This window comes from Cnephaeus nilssonii, assembly GCF_951640355.1.
Source record: "Cnephaeus nilssonii genome assembly, chromosome: 1".
In the NCBI taxonomy this organism is placed as follows: domain Eukaryota; kingdom Metazoa; phylum Chordata; class Mammalia; order Chiroptera; family Vespertilionidae; genus Cnephaeus; species Cnephaeus nilssonii.
In genome coordinates, this window is record NC_137072.1 from 1,857,063 (window position 1) to 1,879,059 (window position 21,997).

Consider the following 21,997-nt stretch of genomic DNA (forward strand, 5'->3'; position numbering starts at 1 on the left):
GCCCGGCTAGTGTGGCTCAGGGTTGAACATTGACCCATGGTTTGATTCCCGGTCAGGGCACATGCCCAGGTTGCAGGTTTGATTCCCAGTAGAGGGTGTGCAGGAGGCAGCTGATGGGTGATGTTTCTCTCTCTCTATCCCTGTTGCTTCCTCTCTGTAAAATTAAATAAAAACATGCAAAGAAGTGAGTGACTACCTTTCTTGAGAAATATGAAAAGCCATCTTAGAAGTAAAGCTTAAATTGGATTTTGAAAGACAATTAGGGAAAAGGACCTTAATAAGAAATACATGACAGTAAAATTTCAAAGATGCTCCCTACATTGAAAATCCACAGAAGTCCCGTGTTGGACAAAGGAACCATTTCTGAAGTTGAGGTGACACAAAAATGAATTTGATGACCACTTTAAAAGTTTCATACTACTGAAGTATGAGAACTGAAATAAAGATAAGATGCCAGAAATGCAAACACAGCAGGATTTTTAAGAGTCTTGTGAAGAAGAGGAAGAGGAAGAGGAGGGGGAGGAGGGGGAGGAAAAGGAGGGGGAGGAGGGGGAGGAGGAGGAGGAGGGGAGGGGGGAGGGGGAGGAGAAGAAGAGACAACTCACTTTCCCAGTCTCTCCTGCTGGGATGATTCATGCCTATTGGGAGCAGGGTGGCCTATAGTTTATGAAAAAGCATAGTACTTGAATAAAGTTCAGTGAGGAATTCACGTTATCAAAGGGGTAAAGAGGTATCTAGTTTCCAGAGGCTGCAATAGCAAAATAGTCATAGTGTCACATGTCCAATATTGATGATATGAGCAGTGATGCCTATGTCCAATGACAATAGCAGCAGCAGTGCTTCCACTAAACTATTTGACACTTGTGATTTTGGCATTTTTCTGGCCCACAGCCTACATGGCTGATTCTCAATCTGTAGTGTCTTTTTCACTTAACCCTATAAAATTTGTTTACAACCTAAGATCCTGATTGATAAACCAGGAAAGGAAAAGGTTCAAGGTAGAACAGATGAAATAATAGAACATTTCACAAAAACTATGATGGGATCAAAGCCCAGATGGGAAGGTTGGCCATAGAAAGTAGAAGGCTAGATATAACCATTGCTGCAGTTCTGATTCTCTTATTTGCTCTGTTTTATTTCATCTGAAGGAGCATGAGAATAATCTGATAAGTAGAGGGAATTCTATTTATTTAATTTGTAAAACAAGAGAGAAATTAATCTGAGTAAAAAAGCAGAAGGTTGGGTAAGAACGAAAATGGCAAAGGTAAGGAAAGCTGCTATACAAGATGAAAGAGACCAACAAATTAAAACAGTCCCTTCTCTCCCATTGCCCTCGCTGGACCAGGAGCTCCTCCTCCAGGGCAGGGACTATCATGAATAAAAAAGAAGAAACATACATTCATATGCCTGGCATAAGAAAATGAAAAGAGGAGAGAGAGAAGAAGAAATTTAAAATACTTCATAACTATGACTAGATAAGATTTATCTTTTAAGTATGTCAAAATAAACGGAAGTGATATTTGAATACATTCTGTATTACCAAGTGGGAAGAAGCAAGATTTTTTTTTTGAATGCTAAGCAATAAAAATTATTGGCCATATTGTCTACCTTTTCTTGTGACTCCCCAGATTCTAAATATTTACAAGATTTTTACACTTCATTTTATTTTTATACATTCATTATTCTTCATTTATATACTCAATTGGGAGATGCACAGTGTCAATGAAACTAAGTCCCCTTTCATTCTGCGTTTCTTTTCATTTTCTAAGGGTATTAAGGGAAGGCGGGGGCAAAGGAGGGAGAAAGGAATGGAGAGAGGCGAGAGCATTCATATTGTTTACTTTTCCTCCTTTCTAATCTTTACACTACTTTGTTTTAATGGGCAAGCTTCTAATGTTTCAACATTAAGTATAATTTTGCTATGCATTATTAGTTGATACCCTTTATTCAGGCGAGAAATTACCTTTTTAGTTTACTAAAAAGTTTTTTTCTAAATCATGCATAAATGCACAATATTATTAAAATGTATTATTGGCACTTATTATGATTACCCTTTTGGTTTCTCTTCATTAACACCTGTTAAAGCTGTAAGTGCTCTACATGAGTTTCTTCCCCAATGGTGACCTGTTCTATTCTTAGGAGAAATCCTATTATGCCATAAATTCACTCAATTCAATTAAGTAATATTTTATTTATGAATGCAACAGCTATGTCCATAATAAAAATGATTTCCTGACTCTAGTCTGGCACAGTGAAGAGACATGAGAGGTATAGAGTAAGTGGGAGGCCCCCGGTGCCCCTCTGTCTCCACGAGGGGGCAAGGCGGGGTCCGCTGGCCAAAAAAAAAAAAAAAAAAAAAGTTTTTTTTTTATGCTGTTGTCTTTGTTAAAAATTTGTAACCAGAGCCCTAGCTTTTTTAGCTCAGTGGATAGAGCATTGGCCTGCGGACCAAAGGGTCCCAGGTTCGATTCCAGTCAAGGGCACATGTATGGATTGTGGGCTAGGTCCCCGGTGGGGGAGGTGCAGGAGACAGCCAATCGGTGATTCTCTCTCATCGTTGATGTTTCTATCTCTTTCTCCCTCTTCCTTCCTCTCCAAAATCAATAAAAATGTATTAAAGAAAAAAATTTGTAACCACAGTTATTTTAGTTTGACTAACATCCTATATAATAAAAGACTAATATGCAAATTGTCCCTTTGACTTGGAGTTTGACCAGGGGGCGGAGCTGGCCAACTTCCTGCAGCCCCTCCCCCAATCAGCACCCCACTCACCAATTGGGGGCAGGGCCAGCTGGCCTACTGCCCGCAGCCCCTCTCCCCAGCTGGCCTGATTGGGGTGGGCCGGCCGGATCCCACCAGTGCACGAATTTGTGCACCGGGCCTCTAGTGAATTAATGCACTACCTTTTTCTAGTTTGAAATAACTTCCAATAGGATTGGTAGTCTCCTGAAGTTTTTTAGAAAGAACTTGTCCTTTAAAATCATCTAGTGCTTTTTGGAAGAGAGATATATACATTTTAGTATATTTTTTACATTTCCCTATGATTATCTTTCTACTTCTTCCTGGGGATGGGGGCAGATTAGGTAATTTACATTTCTAATCTTTCAAATGTATTGATAAAAGTGATACACAGTATTCATTTATAATTGAAATATTTTTCCTACCCATAGATATGCATTATTTAAAATATTATTTGTGACAGAGATCCAAGATGGCGGCATAGATAAACATCTGGGCTGCTTCCGCCCACAACAATTTCCAAAACTACAACTAAAAGACAGAACATCTATCACCCAGAACCACGGGAAAGCTGGCTGAGCGGAACCTCTACACCTAGACCGAAAGAGACGGGCGCAATAGGGCACAAATGCTGAAAAACTGAGGTACAGGGGAGCACATGCTCGATACGAGCTGGCGGCGGAGACCAGCTGGAGGTGGGCGTTGCTTTCTTCAATCCCAAGAGAGACAGGCCCCCAATCTCTCTGAAATCCAGTTTCTGGGGAGAGACTGGGCTGTCTGCCAGCGGGTCGGAGTGAGGGTGGCTTACTAGCAGAGCTGCGTGGAGATACAATTGTTGGCTGCGCCGGGGCGCGAGTCAGCGGGGACGCGATTGCGGGACGCGATTGGAGGTGGCCCACTGCCAGCCATTGCTGTTTGACACGCCCTAGCCTAGTGACGCCCTGAGACTCTGCCCCGCACAATCTACAAACACACCCAAGCTCCTAGCAGCGGCTTTTGCATATGAATGGCCTTCCCTATTGCAGTTTAAACTAGTAAACTTGCAACCCGGTACAGACAGCTCCAAGGCCTCCAAGCTCCAAGCAGGGAGGAGAGGGCCACGGTTCTAGCTGTAGCTCCTGCAGGGTAGCCTCAGACAGCAACTGAACTGCACCCCATTGGAGATCCAGAAGCCAGTGTACCTAGAGTTCAGCGTGAGACACCAGATTTCAACTCCTCACATCCATAAGTGACACACTCGGGAGGCGGACTCAGTGAGCACCAAAGCCCCACTCAAACAAGCCCTGTACCACAAGCGTGTCTCCAGCGCAGCAGTGCTTCCATTATAGACACAGCGGGTCCTCACAGCCAATTGGCCTGGAGGTCAATTCCTCCCAGTGTACCAATAGCAATCAAGGCTTTTAACTACACCAAGACTTTCCACTCAGCCCACAAAGGGGTGTACCAAGAGCGACCACCTAGGGTGATTGGGGAAGCTGAGCTACCATCAACACAGGGAGGCAGCCAAAATGCGGAGACACCAAAGTATGTCATGAATAGAAGAGATGGAGGAAAGTAAACTAATGGACGACACTGTTCAGAACCACATTTATAAGGTTACTCAAGAATCTTCTAAAAACCGCTGAGAAACTTGAAGAGACCTCCAAGGAACTTAATGAGAATACCAAAAAAATGGAAAAGGACCAGTCAGAAATTATGCATACACTGTCTGAAATAAAGAATATACAGAAACTCAACTGTAGATCACCGTACCCAAAGAGTCAAACAAAAGATCTGGAATATGAGGAACCAAAAAACACCCAACCAGAGAGGCAGAAAGAAAGAAGAATCCAAAAGTGGGAAGATAGCGTAAGGAGCCTCTGGGACTGCTTCAAGTGTACCAACATCCGAATTTTTGGGGTGCCAGAAGAGAGAGAGCAAGATACTGAAAACCTATTTGAAGAAATAATGCCAGAAAACTTCCCCCACCTGGTGAAAGAAATAGACTTACAAGTTCAGGAAGCGCACAGAACCCCAAACAAGAGGAATCCAAAGAGGACCACACCAACACACATCATAATTAAAATGCCAAGGGCAAAAGACAAAGAGAGAATACTAAAAGCAACAAGAGAAAAACAGTTAGTTGCCTACAAGGGAGTACCCATACGACTGTCAGCTGATTTATCAACAGAAACAATGCAGGCCAGACGGGAGTGGCAAGAAATATTCAAAGTGATGAACACCAAGAACCTACAACCAAGATTACTCTACCCAGCAAAGCTATCATTTAGAACTGAAGGTCAGATGAAGAGCTTCACAGACAAGAAAAAGCTAAAGGAGTTCATTACCACCAAACCAGGATTACATGAAATGCTGAAGGGTATTCTTTAAGAAGAGGAAGAAGAAAAAAAAGGTAAAGGTAAAAAATTATGAACAACAAAAAGACATCAAATACATACCTACCAACAAGTGAAGCTAAAAATCAAGTGAATAAAAAATCTGAAGAACAAATGGACTGGTGAATATAATAGAATCAGGGACATAGAAAGGGAGTGGACTGACAATTCTCAGGGGGAAGGGAGTGTGAGGGGTGCAGGAAGAGATTGGACAAAAATCTTACACCTATGGATAAAGACAGTGGCGGGGGGTAAGGGCATGGTGTGGGGTAGGGAATCCGGTGGAGAGGAGCTATGGGGGGGGGGGGGGGGAGAAGAGGAACACCTGTGATAATCTGAATAAAGATTTATTTAAAAAATAAATAAATAAAATATTATTTGTGCCCTTTCCCCCTAGTCTGCCATTGACATTTTCAAACAGTTTATTTCCCCATTTTTCAAAACAGACAACTTTTTTAAGAACAGTTTTAAGTTACAAGTAAAACAGCAGCCAAGAATAGAGCGTTCACACATACCCCTGGCTCCCATATGCACACAACCTCCTCCACTATCCACATCTCTCAACAGAGTGGTACATTTGATACAATCAATGAATTATGTTGACACATCCTTGTCACCCAAAGTCCATCATTTACATTAGGGTTTACTTTTGGTATTGTACATTCTATGGCTTTGGACAAATGTATACTGACATTTCCCCACCATAACAATTTTATACAGAATAGTTTCACTTCCCTAAAAATCCTCTTGGCTCCGCATATTCATCTCCACCATCACCAGCTATCACCTGAGGATATGTTTGTTGGTTTTAGAGAGATGGAGAGCGTCAGAGAGAAACATGGATCAGTTGCCTCCCATACTCACCCCGACCAGAGATTGAACCTGCAAAATAGGTATGTGTCCTGACCAGAAATCGAACTCACAATCTTTTGGTGTACAGGATGACGCTCTAACCGAGCCACCTGGCTAGGGCACCACTGATACACATACACACACACACACACACACACACACACACACACACATTCCACTGTCTGGATGTATCAAATTTATTTATCCATTCACTTACTGAAGGATATCCTGATTGCGTTCAAGTTTTGGTAATTATAAATAAAGCTGCTATGATTATCTGTGTGTAGGTTTTTGTGTGGATGGAAGTTTTTAACTCATCTGGGTAAAAAACAAGAAGGTGACCTGCTGGATTGTATGGTATAAGTATGTTTAATTTACTAAGAAACTGCCAAACTGGAAGCAAAATGGCCATATAATATCAGCATGCCCTACTAGCAATAAAAAACAGTTCCTATTGCTCCACATCCTCATCAGCATTTGGTAGTGTCAGAATGTGACCAATCCTATATAATAAAAGCCCAGCAACCAAATGGCAGAAGGACCAGAATGACCAGTTGCTATGATGCGCACTAACCACCAGGGGTAGACACTCAACGCAGGAGCTGCTCCCTGGTAGTCAGTGCGCTCCCACAGCAGGAGCGCCGCTCAGCCAGTAGCAGGGCTCATAGCTGGCAAGCACAGCGGTGGTGGCAAGAACTTCTCCCGCCTCCGCAGCAGCGCTAAGGAGCAGCAAGCCAAGCGGTAAGGAGCGGGCCTAAACCAGCGGTCAGACATCCCCTGAGGGGTCCAGGATTGCAAGAGGGCACAGGCCAGGCTGAAAAACCTGCCCCCCCATCTCTGTACACGAATTTCATGCATCGGGCCTCTAGTTTGAAAGTAATATACTCTGAAGAGTACCAAATACCAATACATAATTTAAATTATTTTTATTTACTGATAAACAGTCTAAAAGAAAACAGTGTAGAATAGTCATATGCTTGAGGTAAGAGAGCTAGCACCCACAGAACAATAATAAAATTATTAAAATTAATAAAGTTGAATAGTGTTGAAAAAATTCAAGATAGCTAAATAAGAAAATGGATGCAGAAAGAAAAGCAAATTAGTAATAATAGTAAAAATAATTCAGCAGTTTAAAATTTTCTGTAAAAAGCTATGTTCATATCAGAATAAAATTCCTCATAAGTTAAAAAAAGTTAGTGAATTAAAGGCAGACCTGAGGAATTTTCACAGATCAAGAGTAGAAACACAAAGATGATAAGTACAAAATAAGTATTTTGAAAAGAATTATAATGAGTGATGGCAGAGGAATGGCAGCATGAGAGATCCCCTTGGTCTCTCCTTTGAAGCTTCAACAATTTGAACAGCTATAATTCAACAAAAGATTCCCTGCTCAACTCACAAACACATTTGAGAGATCAGGGCAATGAAACATCTAAAGGTGGGAGTGAAAAGGAATGAGAAGAGCTCAAAGGAGCGAGGGAAGCAGTCCTCCAGATCACTGTTGGGTTCAGCAGGGAGAGAAGAGGAATCATGTTGTGAATGGCACTCCCTTCAGCCGGGAGGAGCAGAGATTTAGTGAGTATTGCTGCAGGTGTGGAGAGTATGAGCTGCAGCTGAGGCCAGTGAAGTGGGCAGGGATGAAGCACAGGTGTGGCCATGGTTGTCTGGCAATTGACATTGTAGTAGACAAAGAAACAAAGCCACAGAACCTGGCTGCCTTCCCTTAACCTCCCCTCAGCCTTCGAATTGTGCTGCAGAGCACATTGCCTGCAAACCCAAGAACAGTTACTACAGAAATACTTCTTCCCTGAGTGACAGGGAAGTCTTCAACTAAGCTGAAGGTTGGGTGGAGATAGAGGCCATGAGGTCCGAGGTTGCCATTACTGGAAAGGCAAAACAACAAAGGAGGCAGCTGGGTTCCCCAGTTCACTCTACTCTGAAACACTGAGGCTGCACTGCCTGCAGTGTCTAGCTGCAGGAGACAGCACTTTGATTTCATGGATTTGGAGCCCCATCCACACTGTGTATCCCTTCAGGGTTGGTCACCCGGGACCCACCCACCTTACCAGGTAACACAGCCATTTTCTACCACCCCACAGAGATCTGAAAAGCCAGAGGTATGCAAGAGAGCTAAAAACTTGTAATTTGGCGCCACCTACTGGAAACAATAGGAATAATTCTTAACAATCTACAACAGAAATACCACTCATACATAGATGTCTAGACCAGGGGTAACAGGGGGCCAGTTCACTGTCCCTCAGACCGTTGGCGGGCTGGACTATAGTTTAAAAAAAATTTTGAATAAATTCCTATGCACACTGCACATATCTTATTTTGAAGTAAAAAAACAAAACGGCAAAAACACCCGCATGTGGCCCACGGGCCATAGTTTGAGGACGCCTGGTCTAGAAAGAGAAGGAATCCATGAATATTATGAATAACCAACATAACGAGGCAGCTCAGAAAGAAAATAAAAAATCTCCAGAAAATAAACTTGAAGACATGGGAATATGTGATTTAAATGACAGAGAATTCAACATTGCAGTTCTGAAAAAACTCAATGAGGTGTAAGAAAACACAGATACACAATTTAATGAACTCAGTCACCAAATCAACTAACAAAACAAATACTTTACCAAACAAACTGAAGCTTAAAAAAAAAAAGAAGCAAATAAAAATTCTGGCAATGAAGAACACAATAAAAGATCAAGAATGAACTCTTTTAGCAAGTATAGGAAACAGAGCTGACCAGATGGAGGCAAGAATTAGTGGTATCAAAGATAGGAATCCAGATATCACCAGAAGGAAGAGACTTGAGCATTAAATACACAAATACACACACACACACACAAATATATGAAAAAACTCTACAAGAACTATCTGACTCTATCACAAAGAGCAATATAAGCCCCAGGCTGGTGTTGCTCAGTGATTAGAGCATCAGCCCATGCACCAAAGGGTTGTGGGTTTGATTCTGGTCAAGGGCATGTTGAGGGTTCAATTTCCAACTCCAGTTGGGGTGCATGTAGAAGGCAACCAATTGATATTTCTCTCTCACATTGATATGTCAGTCTCCCTCCCTCCCCTTCCACTCTCTCTAAAAAGGAAAAAACAAAAAATCAATGGAAAAAATATCCTGGGTGAGGATTAACAACAAAAAGAACAATCTATTCTATATATATAAAAGCCTAAGCGACCAAACAACCAGTCGCTATGATGTGCACTGACCACCAGGGGTCAGCTCAATGCAGAAGCTGCCGCCCTGGTGGTCAGTGCGCTCCCACAGCCAACCTCCTATGGCTGGCCAACCTCCCGCGGTCCCTCCCCCGCCCAGCCAGCTGGCCCCGATTGCCGGCCAGGCCGAGGGACCCCACCCGTGCACAAATTCCGCGCACCAGGCCTTTAGTATAAGAATAACAGGCATACCAGAAGAGAGGAAGAAGGGAATAAAGAGTTGAAAAGAACTTTCCAAACCTAAGGAAAGAGCTAGATCCTCCAATCCAAGAAGCAAAAAGAGTATCTAATTACCTCAATCTAAAATGGCCTTTAAGGTGCATTGCCTTGAAACTGTCAAAAATTAATGATTTAAAAAAAAGGAAGAATTCTCAAGACAGAAAGTAACCTATAAAGGAAAGTCTACTATGCTATCATTGGAATTCCCAGTAGAAACTCTACAAGCTAGAAGAGAATGGAACCAAATATTCAAAATATTGAAGGAGTGAATAATATATCCAGCAAAGTTATCCTTTGGATAGGAAGGAGAAATAAAGGCCTTTCTAGACATACATAAGCTGAGAGAATTTATCACCAAGAGACCTCCACTGCAGGAAATACTCAAAAGGGTTATTCTACCTGAAACAAAGAATGAAAGGTCACAAAACTAGGAGTAAGGTCATCAACAAACTTATAGCATAAATAGGGAAAATCTGTGACATCAAAAGTATAAAAGGAGTAGGGTGGGGGGGAAGGTCTAAATTTGCAAAGGAGGATAGAAGTGAGATGCATTAAAAAAAAACAGACAAAAATAACTACTGTATAATAAAACTTTCTTTTTCATAAACCTAATGGCATGCACACACAAAAAGCCCAAATAGAGATACGTAACTTAAAAAAAGAAGATACAGGGAGGTGATGTTCTGTAGAAGGAGGGGAGTATGGATTACTACTAGACAAAAAAGGACAGAAATACCAAGGAAAAGAACCAATGGAGGCACAGAGCTACCTATCAGAAAACAGAAAAAAAAAAAAAGGCTATAGGAATTCCTCACACATCAATAATTACCCTAAATATAAATGGACTAAATTCACCAACAAAAAGGCAAAGAGTAGCAGAGTGATCAAAAAACAAAATCCAACCATAGGCTGCCTTAAGGAGACACATCTAAGCTACAAAGACAAAGACAGACTCAAAGTGAAAGGGTGGAAAATGATTCTCCAAGCAAACAGCATCCACAGAAAAGCAGGTGTAGCAATACTTATACCTGGCAAAATAGATTTCAAGATAACAAAGGTAACATGAGACAAAGATGGGCATTTTATAATAATAAAGGAGCCACTACATCAAGAAGACATAACACTTCTCAATATATATGAACCCAATCAGGGGGCACCGAAATATATAAAGCAACTGCTCACAGAACTAAAGGGAGAAACTGACAAAAGCACAATCATAGTAGGGGACCTAAATACTCCACTGACAGCTCTTGACAGATCATCCAAACAGAAAACTATCAGCCTTAAATGGTACATTAGACCAAAGGGACATAATTGACACTTACAGAGCCTTTCATCCCAGAACATCAGATTAAGCATTCTTCTCCACTGCACATGGAACATCCTCAAGGACAGATCATATGTTGGGTCACAAAACTAGCCTCAACAAATTTAAGAAGACTGAAATCATAGCAAGCATATCCTCCTCTGACCACAATGCTTTAAAATCAGACATAAATTGCATCAAGGAAGTAAAAAACAAGTCCCACAAATACGTGGAGATTAAACAACATAGCACTAAAAAGTGACTGGGCTAAAGAAGAAATAAAAGGTGAATCTTATCAAAACTTCTGGGATGGCCCTCACTGGTTTGGCTCAGTAGTTACAGCATTGGCCCGCAGACCAAAGGGTCTGGGTTCAATTCCTGGTCAAGGGCATGTACCTGGGTTGCAGGCCCAATCCCAGCCCGGGTTGGGGCGTGTGCATGAAGCAACCAATTGATGTGATCCTCATATCGATGTCTCTCCCCTCTCTCTAAAAATCAATGGGAAAAATATCCTTGAGTGAGGATTAACAACAACAACAACAAAACCCCAGGAAACAACAACAACAAAAATTTCTGGGTACAAGCCTATCTCCAGAAACAAGAAAAACCTCAAGTAAACAACCTAATATTACATCTTAAAGAACTAGAGCAATAACAAAAGCAGCCCATAGGTTACATTTATAATTCAGGGACAATGAGTTGGTGCTTTTGAAAGAAGTCTGGTTCGGCCATTAAACCAGAAGTGATGATGTCACCAAGGGGGAGGGGCCACGTGGGAAGGCTCAACTGATCCCAGGTGATAATGATTTGGCCAAGGGACCAGCTGGGAGTGATGACGTCATCGAGGTTAGTTCTGGTGTTAGGGTTAGAGAATTGGGGTTCTGGCTAGGGATATGGTTAGCATAAGGGTTCAGGCTAGGTAGGGTTCAGGCTCAGGTTAGGGCTAGGTTTAGGGTTAATGTTAGAGGGTTAGGGACAGGGTTATGGTCACGATGTAGTAACGTTGGGTATTCACAATGAATGAGCTCCAATCACTGGACAAATTGGAGTGTAGCACTGAGAATTTACAACTCCAGACTATGGAAATATTTAGAAATGTGCTTCACACACTAGTAATACATATTCCAATAGACAGAATATCTGAACAGCACAACTGTCAGCAAAAGAAAGGAAATAAAAACCAAAGCACAATTGAGTGATAGAGAACAAAAAGACTGTACCAAAAATCAATACAACAAAGAGCTGGTTCCTTGAAAAGATTAATAAGATTGAAAAATCCCTGGCTAGACTAAGGAAAAAAGAGAAAAGACTCATATAAACAAAATCAGAAATGAAAGAAAAGTTACCACAGACATCACAGAAATACAAAGAATCATACTACAATAGTATGAAAGACTATAAGCCATCAAATTCAATATCCTACAAGAAATGGATAAATTCCTAGAAATATATAACCTTCCTTGACTGAATCACAACAAAGAACTGGAAAATCTAAATACACCAATCAACAGTGAGGAAATTGAAACAACCATGCCCAATGGATTTGTGGATTAGAACCAGCAGAGACCAGCTAGATCCAACATGACAATTAATTTCATATTACAGAAAATGCCAAGCTTCATTACATCCTCATTGTAATACATTAGGACACCAAATAAACCACACTATTGCCACCATAATCAGAAAACAAAAGCCCGTATAAAGACACAAAATGGTTCATGGGGCTCTTCTGATATGTCTACACCCTTCCTCGAAGTAAATCACAATAAGGAAAAACTGCTGTGTAGTAGCCCATTTTTGTGGCTCACTGCTTCATTAATAAATTTACCTTCACTTTAAACTCTGAAACACACACACAATAAAGCCCCGAAACCCCAAAATAAAACTCCATGACCAGATGGCTTCATTAATGAAATCCACCAAACATTTAAGGAAGATTTGATAACCTATACTTCTCAAACTTTTCCAAAAAAAAATGAAGGAGGCAATACTTCCTAACACATTTTATGAAGCCAACATAACCCTTATACCAAAATCTGGCAAGCATTACACACACAAAAAGAAAATTACAGATCAATTTCTATAATCAACACAGATGCAAAAATCCTAAACAAAATACTAGCAGATCAAATACAACAAACATTAAAAAAAAAATAATACACAATGATCAAGTGGAGTTCATACCAGGGGCAGAAGGATGGTTTAACCTAAGCAAACTGATCTGCATAATACACCACCATTAACAAAACAAAGGATAAAAACTGTATGATCTTATCAGTAGGTGCAAAAAAAGCATTTCATAAGATACAACATCCACTTAAGATTAAAACACTCAATAAAATGGGTATAGAAGAAAAGTACCTCAGTACAATAAAGGCAATAAATAACAAACCCTCAGCTAATATCATACAACAAAAAGCTTTTCCTCTAAAATTAGGAACAAGAAAAGGATACGCTCTCTCACCACTCTTATTCAACACTAGAGGCCCGGTGCACTAAATTAGTGCACTGGGGGAGGGGAGGTGTCCTCAGCCCGACCTGTGCCCTCTCGAAGTCTGGGACCCCTCGCTCCTTACTGCCCGCCTGCAGCGGAGGTGGGAGAGGCTTCTGCTACTGCCACTGCACTTGCCAGCCGTGAGCCCGGCTTCTGGCTGAGCGGCGCTCCCCTGTAGGAGCGCAGTGACCACCAGGGGGCAGCTGCTGCGTTGGGCGTCTGCCATAGCGACTGGTCATTCCACCGTATGGTCGATTTGCATATTAGGGTAGTTCTAGAAGTCTTAGCTAGAGCAATCAGGCAAGATAGAAATAAAAGGCAGCCAAATTAGAAAGGACTAAGTAGAAGTGTTACTTTTTGCAGATGACATGATTCTGAATATAGAAAGTTCTAAAGACTCCACTAAAAAAACTATTACAAATAATAAACAAATATAGTAAAGTTGTAGGATACAAAATCAATGTACAAAAATCCACTTCTTTTCCTATATACTAACAATGCAACTTAAGAAATAGAAATGAAAAAGCAAAAACCCAAACCAATTTCTTTTGCAATTGCTACCAAAAGAATAAAATACCTGGGAATAAACTTAGCAAAGGATGTGAAGAATCTATATACTGAAAACTAAAAAGAACTATTATACAAGATTGAAAAAGACAATGAAATGAAAAGATAGTCTGTGTTCATGGATTAGAAGAATCAAAATAGTTAAAATGGCCATATTACCTGAAGCAATATACAGATTCAATGCAATCTCTATCAAAATCTCATTGTCATATTTTAAAAACAGAACAAAACAGATTTATATGGAACCACAAAAGACCGCAAATAGTCAAAGCAATGCTGAGAAAAAAGAATCAAGCCAGAAGTATCAAACTACCAGACTTCAAATTATACTATAGTTACAATAATCAAAACAACATGGTATTGACAGAAAAACAGACACAAAGACGAATGGAAAAGAACTAAGCCAGATAAAATATACAATCGAGAAAAGAAAGCCTCTTCAATAAATGGTGCTGGGAAAATTGTAAAGCCACATGCAATGAATGAAACTAGACTATAGTTTGTCCCCATATGCAAAAATTAGTTCAAAATGGATCAGAGACCTAAATATCAGATCTGAAACAATAAATTGCATAGAGGAAAATACAAGCAATGAATTTATGGACCTTGGTTATAGAGAACATTTTATGAATTTGACCCCAAATACAAGGGAAGTAAAGGCAAAAATAAGTGAATGGGACTACATCAAACTAAAAAGCTTCTATCCAAGCTAAAGAAATCAACAAAACAAAAAGGCAACCAACCAAATAAGAGATATTTTCAAACAACAGCTCCAACAAGGGGTTAATATCCAAATATATAAAGAATCATACAATTCAACACCAAACAACCCAATTAAAAAATGGGCAGAGCACCTGAACAGACACTTCTCCCAAGAAGACATACAGAGATTCCAAAATGTCGGTGGAGTAAGTGGAAACTCACAGACATGCTCCCTAGGACCAAACTGGAATTACAACTAAAATACAGAAAACCATCCTGAATAATCAACTGAAGACTAGCTGGAGAGAACTCTGATAACCAAGGACAGAAAGTGGAGACCACATAGAGACTGAATCAGAAATCTTCCCTCTGTCTCTTAACCCTTTGCACTCGCTTGCTTTTTTCTCAATTCCTTTATTCTAATGCTAACCGTGTCGAGTCACACTCGACATCCGAGTGCAAAAGGTTAATAAATTCGAGATCATAATTTAAAAAAAAGATGACATATAATGACCAACAGATTTATTTAAAATTTTTCAATTTCACCTGTTAGAATGGCGATTATTAATAAGACAGGTAATAAGAAGTGTTGGAGGGATTGTGGAAAAAAAGGAACTCTCATTCACTGCTCGTGGGAATGTAAACTGGCACAGCCACTATGGGAAGCAGTATGGCGGGTCCTCAAAATATTAAGAATCGAGTTACCATATAGCAACTAGCTATCCCTCTTCTGGGTACCAACCCGAAAAACTCAAAAACATTTATTCACAAAGATATATATATACGCACCTTTATGTTCACTGCAGCATTATTCTCAGTGGTAAAGATATGGGAATAATTGATGTGTCCCTCGATAGAGGATAGGATAAAGAAGATATATATATATATATGTATGTATGTATGTATGTATGTATGTATGTATACTAGAGGCCCGGTGCACAAAATTCGTGCACGGGGGGGAGGGGGGATGTCCTTCAGCCCAGCCTGCACCCTCTCCAATCTGGGAACCCTTGAGGGATGGCCGACTGCCCGTTTAGACCCAATCCCGGTAGGATTGGGCCTAAACGGGCAGTCGGACATTCCTCTCACAATCCAGGACTGCTGGCTCCCAACTGCTCGCCTACCTGCCTTCCTGATTGCCCCTAACCGCTTCTGCCTGCCAGCCTGATCACTCCCTAACCACTCCCCTGCCAGCCTGATTGATGCCTAACTGCTCCCTGCCAGCCTGATTGCCCCTACCTGCCTTCCCCTGAAGGCCTGGTTCCCCCCAACTGCTCTCCCCTGCAGGCCTGGGTCCCCCCCCCCCCCCACAACTGCACTTCCCTGCAGGTCCAGTCGCCCCCAACTTCCCTCCTCTGCCAGCCTCTTCGCCCCTAACTGCCCTCCCCTGCAGGTTTGATCGCCCCCAACTGTCCTCCCTTGCAGGCCTGGTCCCTCCCAACTGCCCTCCCCTGCTGGCCTGATCGCCCACAACTGCCCTCCCTTGCAGACCTGGTCCCTCCCAACTGCCCTCCCCTGCTGGCCATCTTGTGGCAGCCATCTTGTGTGTTGGAGTGATGGTCAATTTGCATATCACTCTTTTATTAGATAGGATATATATGTAATGGAATACTACTCAGCCATAAGAAAAACTGCAATACTGCCATTTGCAACAACATGAATGGACCTTAAGAATATTACGCTAAGCAAAATAAGTCAGTCAGATAATGCCAAGAAGCGTATAATTTCACTCATATGTGGGATATGAAACTCATAGGGATAGACAACAGTATGATGGTTACCAGAGGAAAAGAGATAGGGACATAGGGAAGGGTAAAGGGGGCCAAATATGGTGACAGAAGATTATTTGACTTTGGGTGGTAGGCACACAATACACTATACAGATCATGTGTAACAGAAATGTACACTTGAAACGTATATATTAACCAATGTTGCCCTAATAAATTTAAAAAAAGAAAAAAAATTAGGAGACTTGGAAATGAGATCCAGAAGTTTCAACATGTGAATAACAGGAATTCCTGAAAGCATTAAGAGAATGGAGAGAAGGTATTATTGAAGAAAGAACAGCTAAGAATTTCCCCAAATCAAAAACATGAGTATGAAGAGTATTTTTCAAAACTCACCCCCAAATCTCAAAATATTTCTCTTTAGAGCACATGAATTGTTATCACATATGAAACTTGATTTAAATGACTAGAGTATGAAAGGTAAGTTTGGAGAAAATAGTGGACTGCAATAAACAAATTAGGAAAGAAATTTAAACATATTGAGTAAAAATACTTAACATCAAATGGAAATTTCAAATATCAATGTATCAAGCTGAGAGGAGAAAAGGAAAGGACAGAGAAGAAAAGTATGCTACAATTTTTATCTTGTGCAAGGCATGGATATAAATACTGTAATTAAAACAAACTTAATAGGCTTGGGTGTGTTTTTTGTTAATCTTCAACAGAGGATATTTGTTTCCACTTATTTTAGACAGAGTGGAAGGGAGGGAGAGGGTGTTGAATGGGGGAGGGTTCAGGAGAAGGGAGTAGGGTGGAGGGGGAGAGGGAGCAGGAGCACTAGCTAGAGAGATCAGCAGAGAGATTAATTATTTGCTTCCGTTTCTTTGCTTTTCGCACATGTCCTGGGGCCAGGGATCTAATGGGTGACCCTAGCAGTGGAAGAACTAATGCTCTTACCACTGAACCACACCAACCAAGGCCATACTTATAGTTTTAAGTATGCATATACAAATTTTAAGGATGGCTACTGAAAATAAAATATATAACTTTAAAATTATTTGGGGTAGGGGGAGAGGGTGAAAACTTGATCAAGGCAACAAAATAACCAAAGACATGGTAAATATAAAGCACAACTTACTAAGGCAGTAGTAATCCTATATAATAAAAGAGTGCTATGCAAATAGACTGAATGGCAGTACAACCGAACAACCAAAGCATAATATGCTAATGATATGCTAAGGCTGCCCAAACACTTGCTATGATGTGCACTGACCACCAGGGGGCAGATGCTCCAACCGGTAGGTTAGCTTGCTGCTGGGGTCCGGCAGATCGGGACTGAACGAGATGAGCCGGACATGCCCTGGAGCCCTCCCCGGCCTGATGGTGCACCGGTGGGGTCTCTCCCTCAGCCTGGCCTGTGCCCTCTCGCAATCTGGCACCCCTTGGGGGCCGTTGAAGAGCCGGTTTCAGCCCGATCCCGCAGGCTACTCCCCTTGGGGGGGGGGGGGGAGGGGTGCCAGATGTAGGGCTCATGGCTGGCGAGCGCTGCTGCGGCAATGCAAGCCTCTCCTGGTCGAGATTGATTGGGCGCAAGCCCGCGGCAGGCAAAGTGGGGACAGGATGAGCAGGAGCAGCAGCAGGTAGAAGCTGCAGGTGGCATTGCACTGCGGGTTTCGGCCCGATCCCTGCAGGCCACCCAGAGGGACCCCACCCATGCATGAATTTCATGCACCGGGCCTCTAGTCATAAAATGAAATGTGACAGTGGTAATATTAGACAACTCAGGATACTCATTAAATGAGACAAAAACAGTACATATTGATTTAAAAAATACTACTTATTTGGAAAAATGCATTAATAATAAACAAACTGTAAATAAGTCTAGTTCACTAAAAGCATATCAGATATAAACAAGAAAACTCCTTTTCCTAATAAAGGTGCCATAAAACAAGCCTGAAAATAAATGTTACCAATTTAAGAAATATCACTGACTTAAAAAAGATGGTGAGATGCATGGGGGAACAAAAACAAACAGAAAAATAACAAGAAAAAACTAGTCAAGGAGCATTTCATTCTTCATGAATCGTGGGAAAGATGTAAAATTTGTGTTTAAGAACATAAGCATAGGACTCCAACAAACCTGAGTCTGAGTGCTAACTCCTTGTGTTACAAAACTGAAGAAAATATATTATTAAACTCTAAGTCTTAGTTTCTGCATCAATTAAGTATAATAGTTTTTTAGCCCATAAAGCTATCAAGATGATAAAATGAAATAATGTTTGGCACAGAGGGTTCAATAACTGACAGGTATTATTGTCACTATTAAATTATAGTTGGGTACAAGGTGTGAGAAATCATGTAATATTCTTGGTATTATCTAATGTGTTTTAAAAAGTGCTTTCAATTTTCAAATCAAAGGGGAAATATTTTATTTATTTATTTTTCACAATATTTGGGTTCTCAGTTCCCAATAACTAGTTGTAATTTTTTATTAAAATTAGGATTGCTAATTGTAGACTGAGAATAAAAGCTGAGAAAATAAGTGCTCCAAATGTCCGATCTAAGGAAGAGAGAAAGACTGAGAATGGCATCAGTATTGTCATTCTCCAGTCCCTTTTAGAACTAGAAACATTTTCTGAGAGAAAATACTTTTTAAATCTCCTATGGAATATAATCTTGCATTGAAATCAGAAAATCAGTTCAATTAGCCATTTTGGTGGCCAGGATACCAAGAGCAACTTCTTTATTTTCTTTTTACTGAATAAATGTCATTAATATGCCTAACATGGATTTAAAGGTTTATGGGCAAGAAATTTTAAGTAATTTAAAGATCTTATGCATTTTTGAAAACCTACTTTTATTTCTCCGTACTAAAAAGGAAATATATGGAGAAGATACTGAAGCAGAGCCCCCCACTTCACCTCCAAAATAAAATAAGAAACATTCATCCGGAGTTCCCTTAAACACTAAATTTATTGCAAAATTATGGATGGGGAATATAAGAGATTAAACCAGATACTGCTTGCATATTGGTTTGTTCACACACTGGTATATAAATACAACTCCTTACTTGCTTCTTGTAAATTCTGTTCAATAGGTTTTCTGTGTTAGTTGTAAGTTCAAAGCTGACATGATAGTTCCTTACCTTTCCATTAGCTTCTCTTTATCCCAATTGAAGTGGCTAAGGAGTATTCTTGTGATAGTTGCTGGATTCTAAAGGGGGAAAAAAAGTCCATTTTCAGGTAATAGCACTTTATTGACATTTAGTGAATTTTTAGGTTGAATTTATAACACTCCACCCAAATTTCCTTTCCTACGATATTTTTTATCCCCTTAAAAAATGATCAAGACTATTTAAAAATAGTAAGCCACACCAATGAGGCAGGTTTCTATAGGATTCTAAAAAATTAGTCAAAATAAGCCAAAAAGGAATTAAATGAAAGATTATTGTATTAAATCAAGCACTAATGAAAATTAACATTTTTTGCAATTAAGAGTTAACATCTGCCACATAAGCACACTATTAATCAATAAAATTTCTAACATCTTATGTACTGAATAGTTCAAATGATTATAAACCATTTTAAATCAGAAAGTCCTTCAAAGACATTTAATGAAAATAAAAAAGACAAAAATCTGTACTGTGTAATAATTTATAGAGTATAAAATAGGTTGGTATTTCATTTCCAGAAGAAAAGGCCAATGCCATGAAATAAAAACTTTACTGCCCTATCACAATGCTTTTACAAATTTTTCCATTTCCCATGAAACTAGTGAGCTTACTACCTGGGCACAGAATTTTGACTTAAAATGCAATAGGGCCTAAAAGATGAGAAAAGCCTGGCTGGCCTGAAGATACGAGAGCTAATTACAATACCAGAATCTGCTTATTTGTATTTCACATATAATTGTATTATATCAAATAGCATTTCAAAAAAGGTTTCTGTGCATAAAACTACTTTTATTTCACCATAGTTGTACTACAATATTAGTTAAGTACTGATTCAGTTAAAAAGTAACCCTATATAAAAATCATAATATTGACAGACTCATAGAGAGCTGGCTGACAGCTGGAGAAAGGGGCAGGGGGAAGGATTGAGTCAAAAAGAAAAAGAACTCATGGACACAGACAACAGTGTGGTGATTGGGAGGAGGTGGGTGGAGGGGCAGGAGGGCATAGGGAGGATAAATTGTAATGGAAAAAAAGGATATAAAATAAAAGGGGAAAAATCATGTTATGAAATACATCTCTACTCATTATTCTCAACAATACCATCTGTCACAGAAAAAATAGACTTATTCCCCCAAAAAGCAAAAGATGCAAAGGAGGTAACTCCCATCCACCCACCACTCCAGGCACATCCTATATAATAAAAGCCTAATATGCTAAGGGTCCAGTCGACTGGTTGGTCGTTCACCCAATCAAAGTGTAATATGCTAATGATATGATAAGGTTGCTCAACCGCTGGCTATAACGTACAGTGACCACCAGGGGGCAGATGCTCCAACCGGTAGGTTAGCTTGCTGCTGGGGTCCAGCCGATTGGGACTGAGCGAATCCGGCCGGGCACGCCCTGGAGCCCTCCCGCAGTCCCTCCCTGGCCGGCCAACCTCCTGCGTCCTTCCCTGGCCCCGATCATGCACCGGTGGGGTCCCTCAACCTAGCCTGTGCCCTCTCACAATCTGGGACCCCTGGGGGGATGTCAGAGAGCTGGTTTTGGCCCGATCCCGCAGGCCAGACTGAGGGAACCCACTGGTGCACTAATTCGTGCACTGGGCCTCTAACCTATTATAGTAAAAGCCTAAAAGACCATTACAGCAGAACGAACAGAACAACCGGTTGCTATGATGTGCACTGTCCACCAGGGGGTAGAGGCTTAACGCAGGAGCTGCCCCCGGTGGTCAGTGTGCTCCCACAGGGGGAGTGCCACTCAGCCAGAAGCCAGGCTCATTGCTGGTGAGCGCAGCTGCCAAAGTGTCAGGAGCCTCTCCTGATGCCGCGGCAGCAGGCGCAGCAGGTTGGGATGAGTGCGAGCAGCGCCTGGCCCCAATTAGGACTCCTCTCTGGCCACCTGCCGCTTGGCACACTGGTACATCCCCCAAGGAGTCCTGGACTGCAAGAGGGTGCAGGCCGGGCTGAGGGACGCCCCCATCCCCAAGTGCATGAATTTTGTGCACGAGGCCTCTAGTTTACATTATAATCTATCTAGTACTCCTTACTTCTAGGACCCAGACTTTATTAAAAATCCTTCTTTGCCCTGCAGGTATGGCTCAATGGTTGAGAACTAACCCATGAACTAGGAGGTCACCGGTTGAATTCCTAGTCAGGACACAAGCCTGGATTGCAGGCTCGATTCTCACTAGGGAGCGTGCAGGAGGCGGCTTATCAATGTTTTTCATGGATGTTTCTCTCTCCCACTCCCTTCTTCTCTTTAAAAATCAATAAAAACATAAAATGCTTCTTTAACACAGCACTCAGATAGACACCGCCAATCTATAAGGTATTTAATATGTGAAAAGAAACCTACTAACTAATCCTCAATTATAATGTACTAGAGGCCTGGTGCACGAAATTCGTGCATGGGGGGGGGGTGTCCCTCAGCCCAGCCTTCACCCTCTCCAATCTAGGACCCCTCAAGGGATGTTCGACTGCACATTTAGGCCCAATCCTGGTGGGATCGGGCCTAAATGGGCAGTTGAACATCCCTCTCACAATCCAGGACTGCTGGCTCCCAACTGCTCGCCTGCCTGCCTTCCTGATTGCCCCTAACCTCTTCTGCCTG

At 41.2% G+C, this 21,997-nt stretch overlaps 1 protein-coding gene across 3 annotated transcripts in view; it reads right to left on the bottom strand.

The window, feature by feature from the left end:
• The window catches only part of ARIH1 (ariadne RBR E3 ubiquitin protein ligase 1), a 175,759-nt gene that overhangs the window by 84,959 nt on the left and 68,803 nt on the right, over nt 1-21,997 (bottom strand). For 2 of the 3 annotated variants that reach the window (XM_079788686.1, XM_079788688.1), the window contains exon 2: nt 19,361-19,428. The exons of the other annotated variant lie outside the window; for it this stretch is intronic. In XM_079788686.1, coding sequence (XP_079644812.1) covers nt 19,361-19,428 — 68 coding nt within the window. The remainder of the gene's footprint in view (nt 1-19,360; nt 19,429-21,997) is intronic. 3 annotated transcript variants of the gene reach the window in all.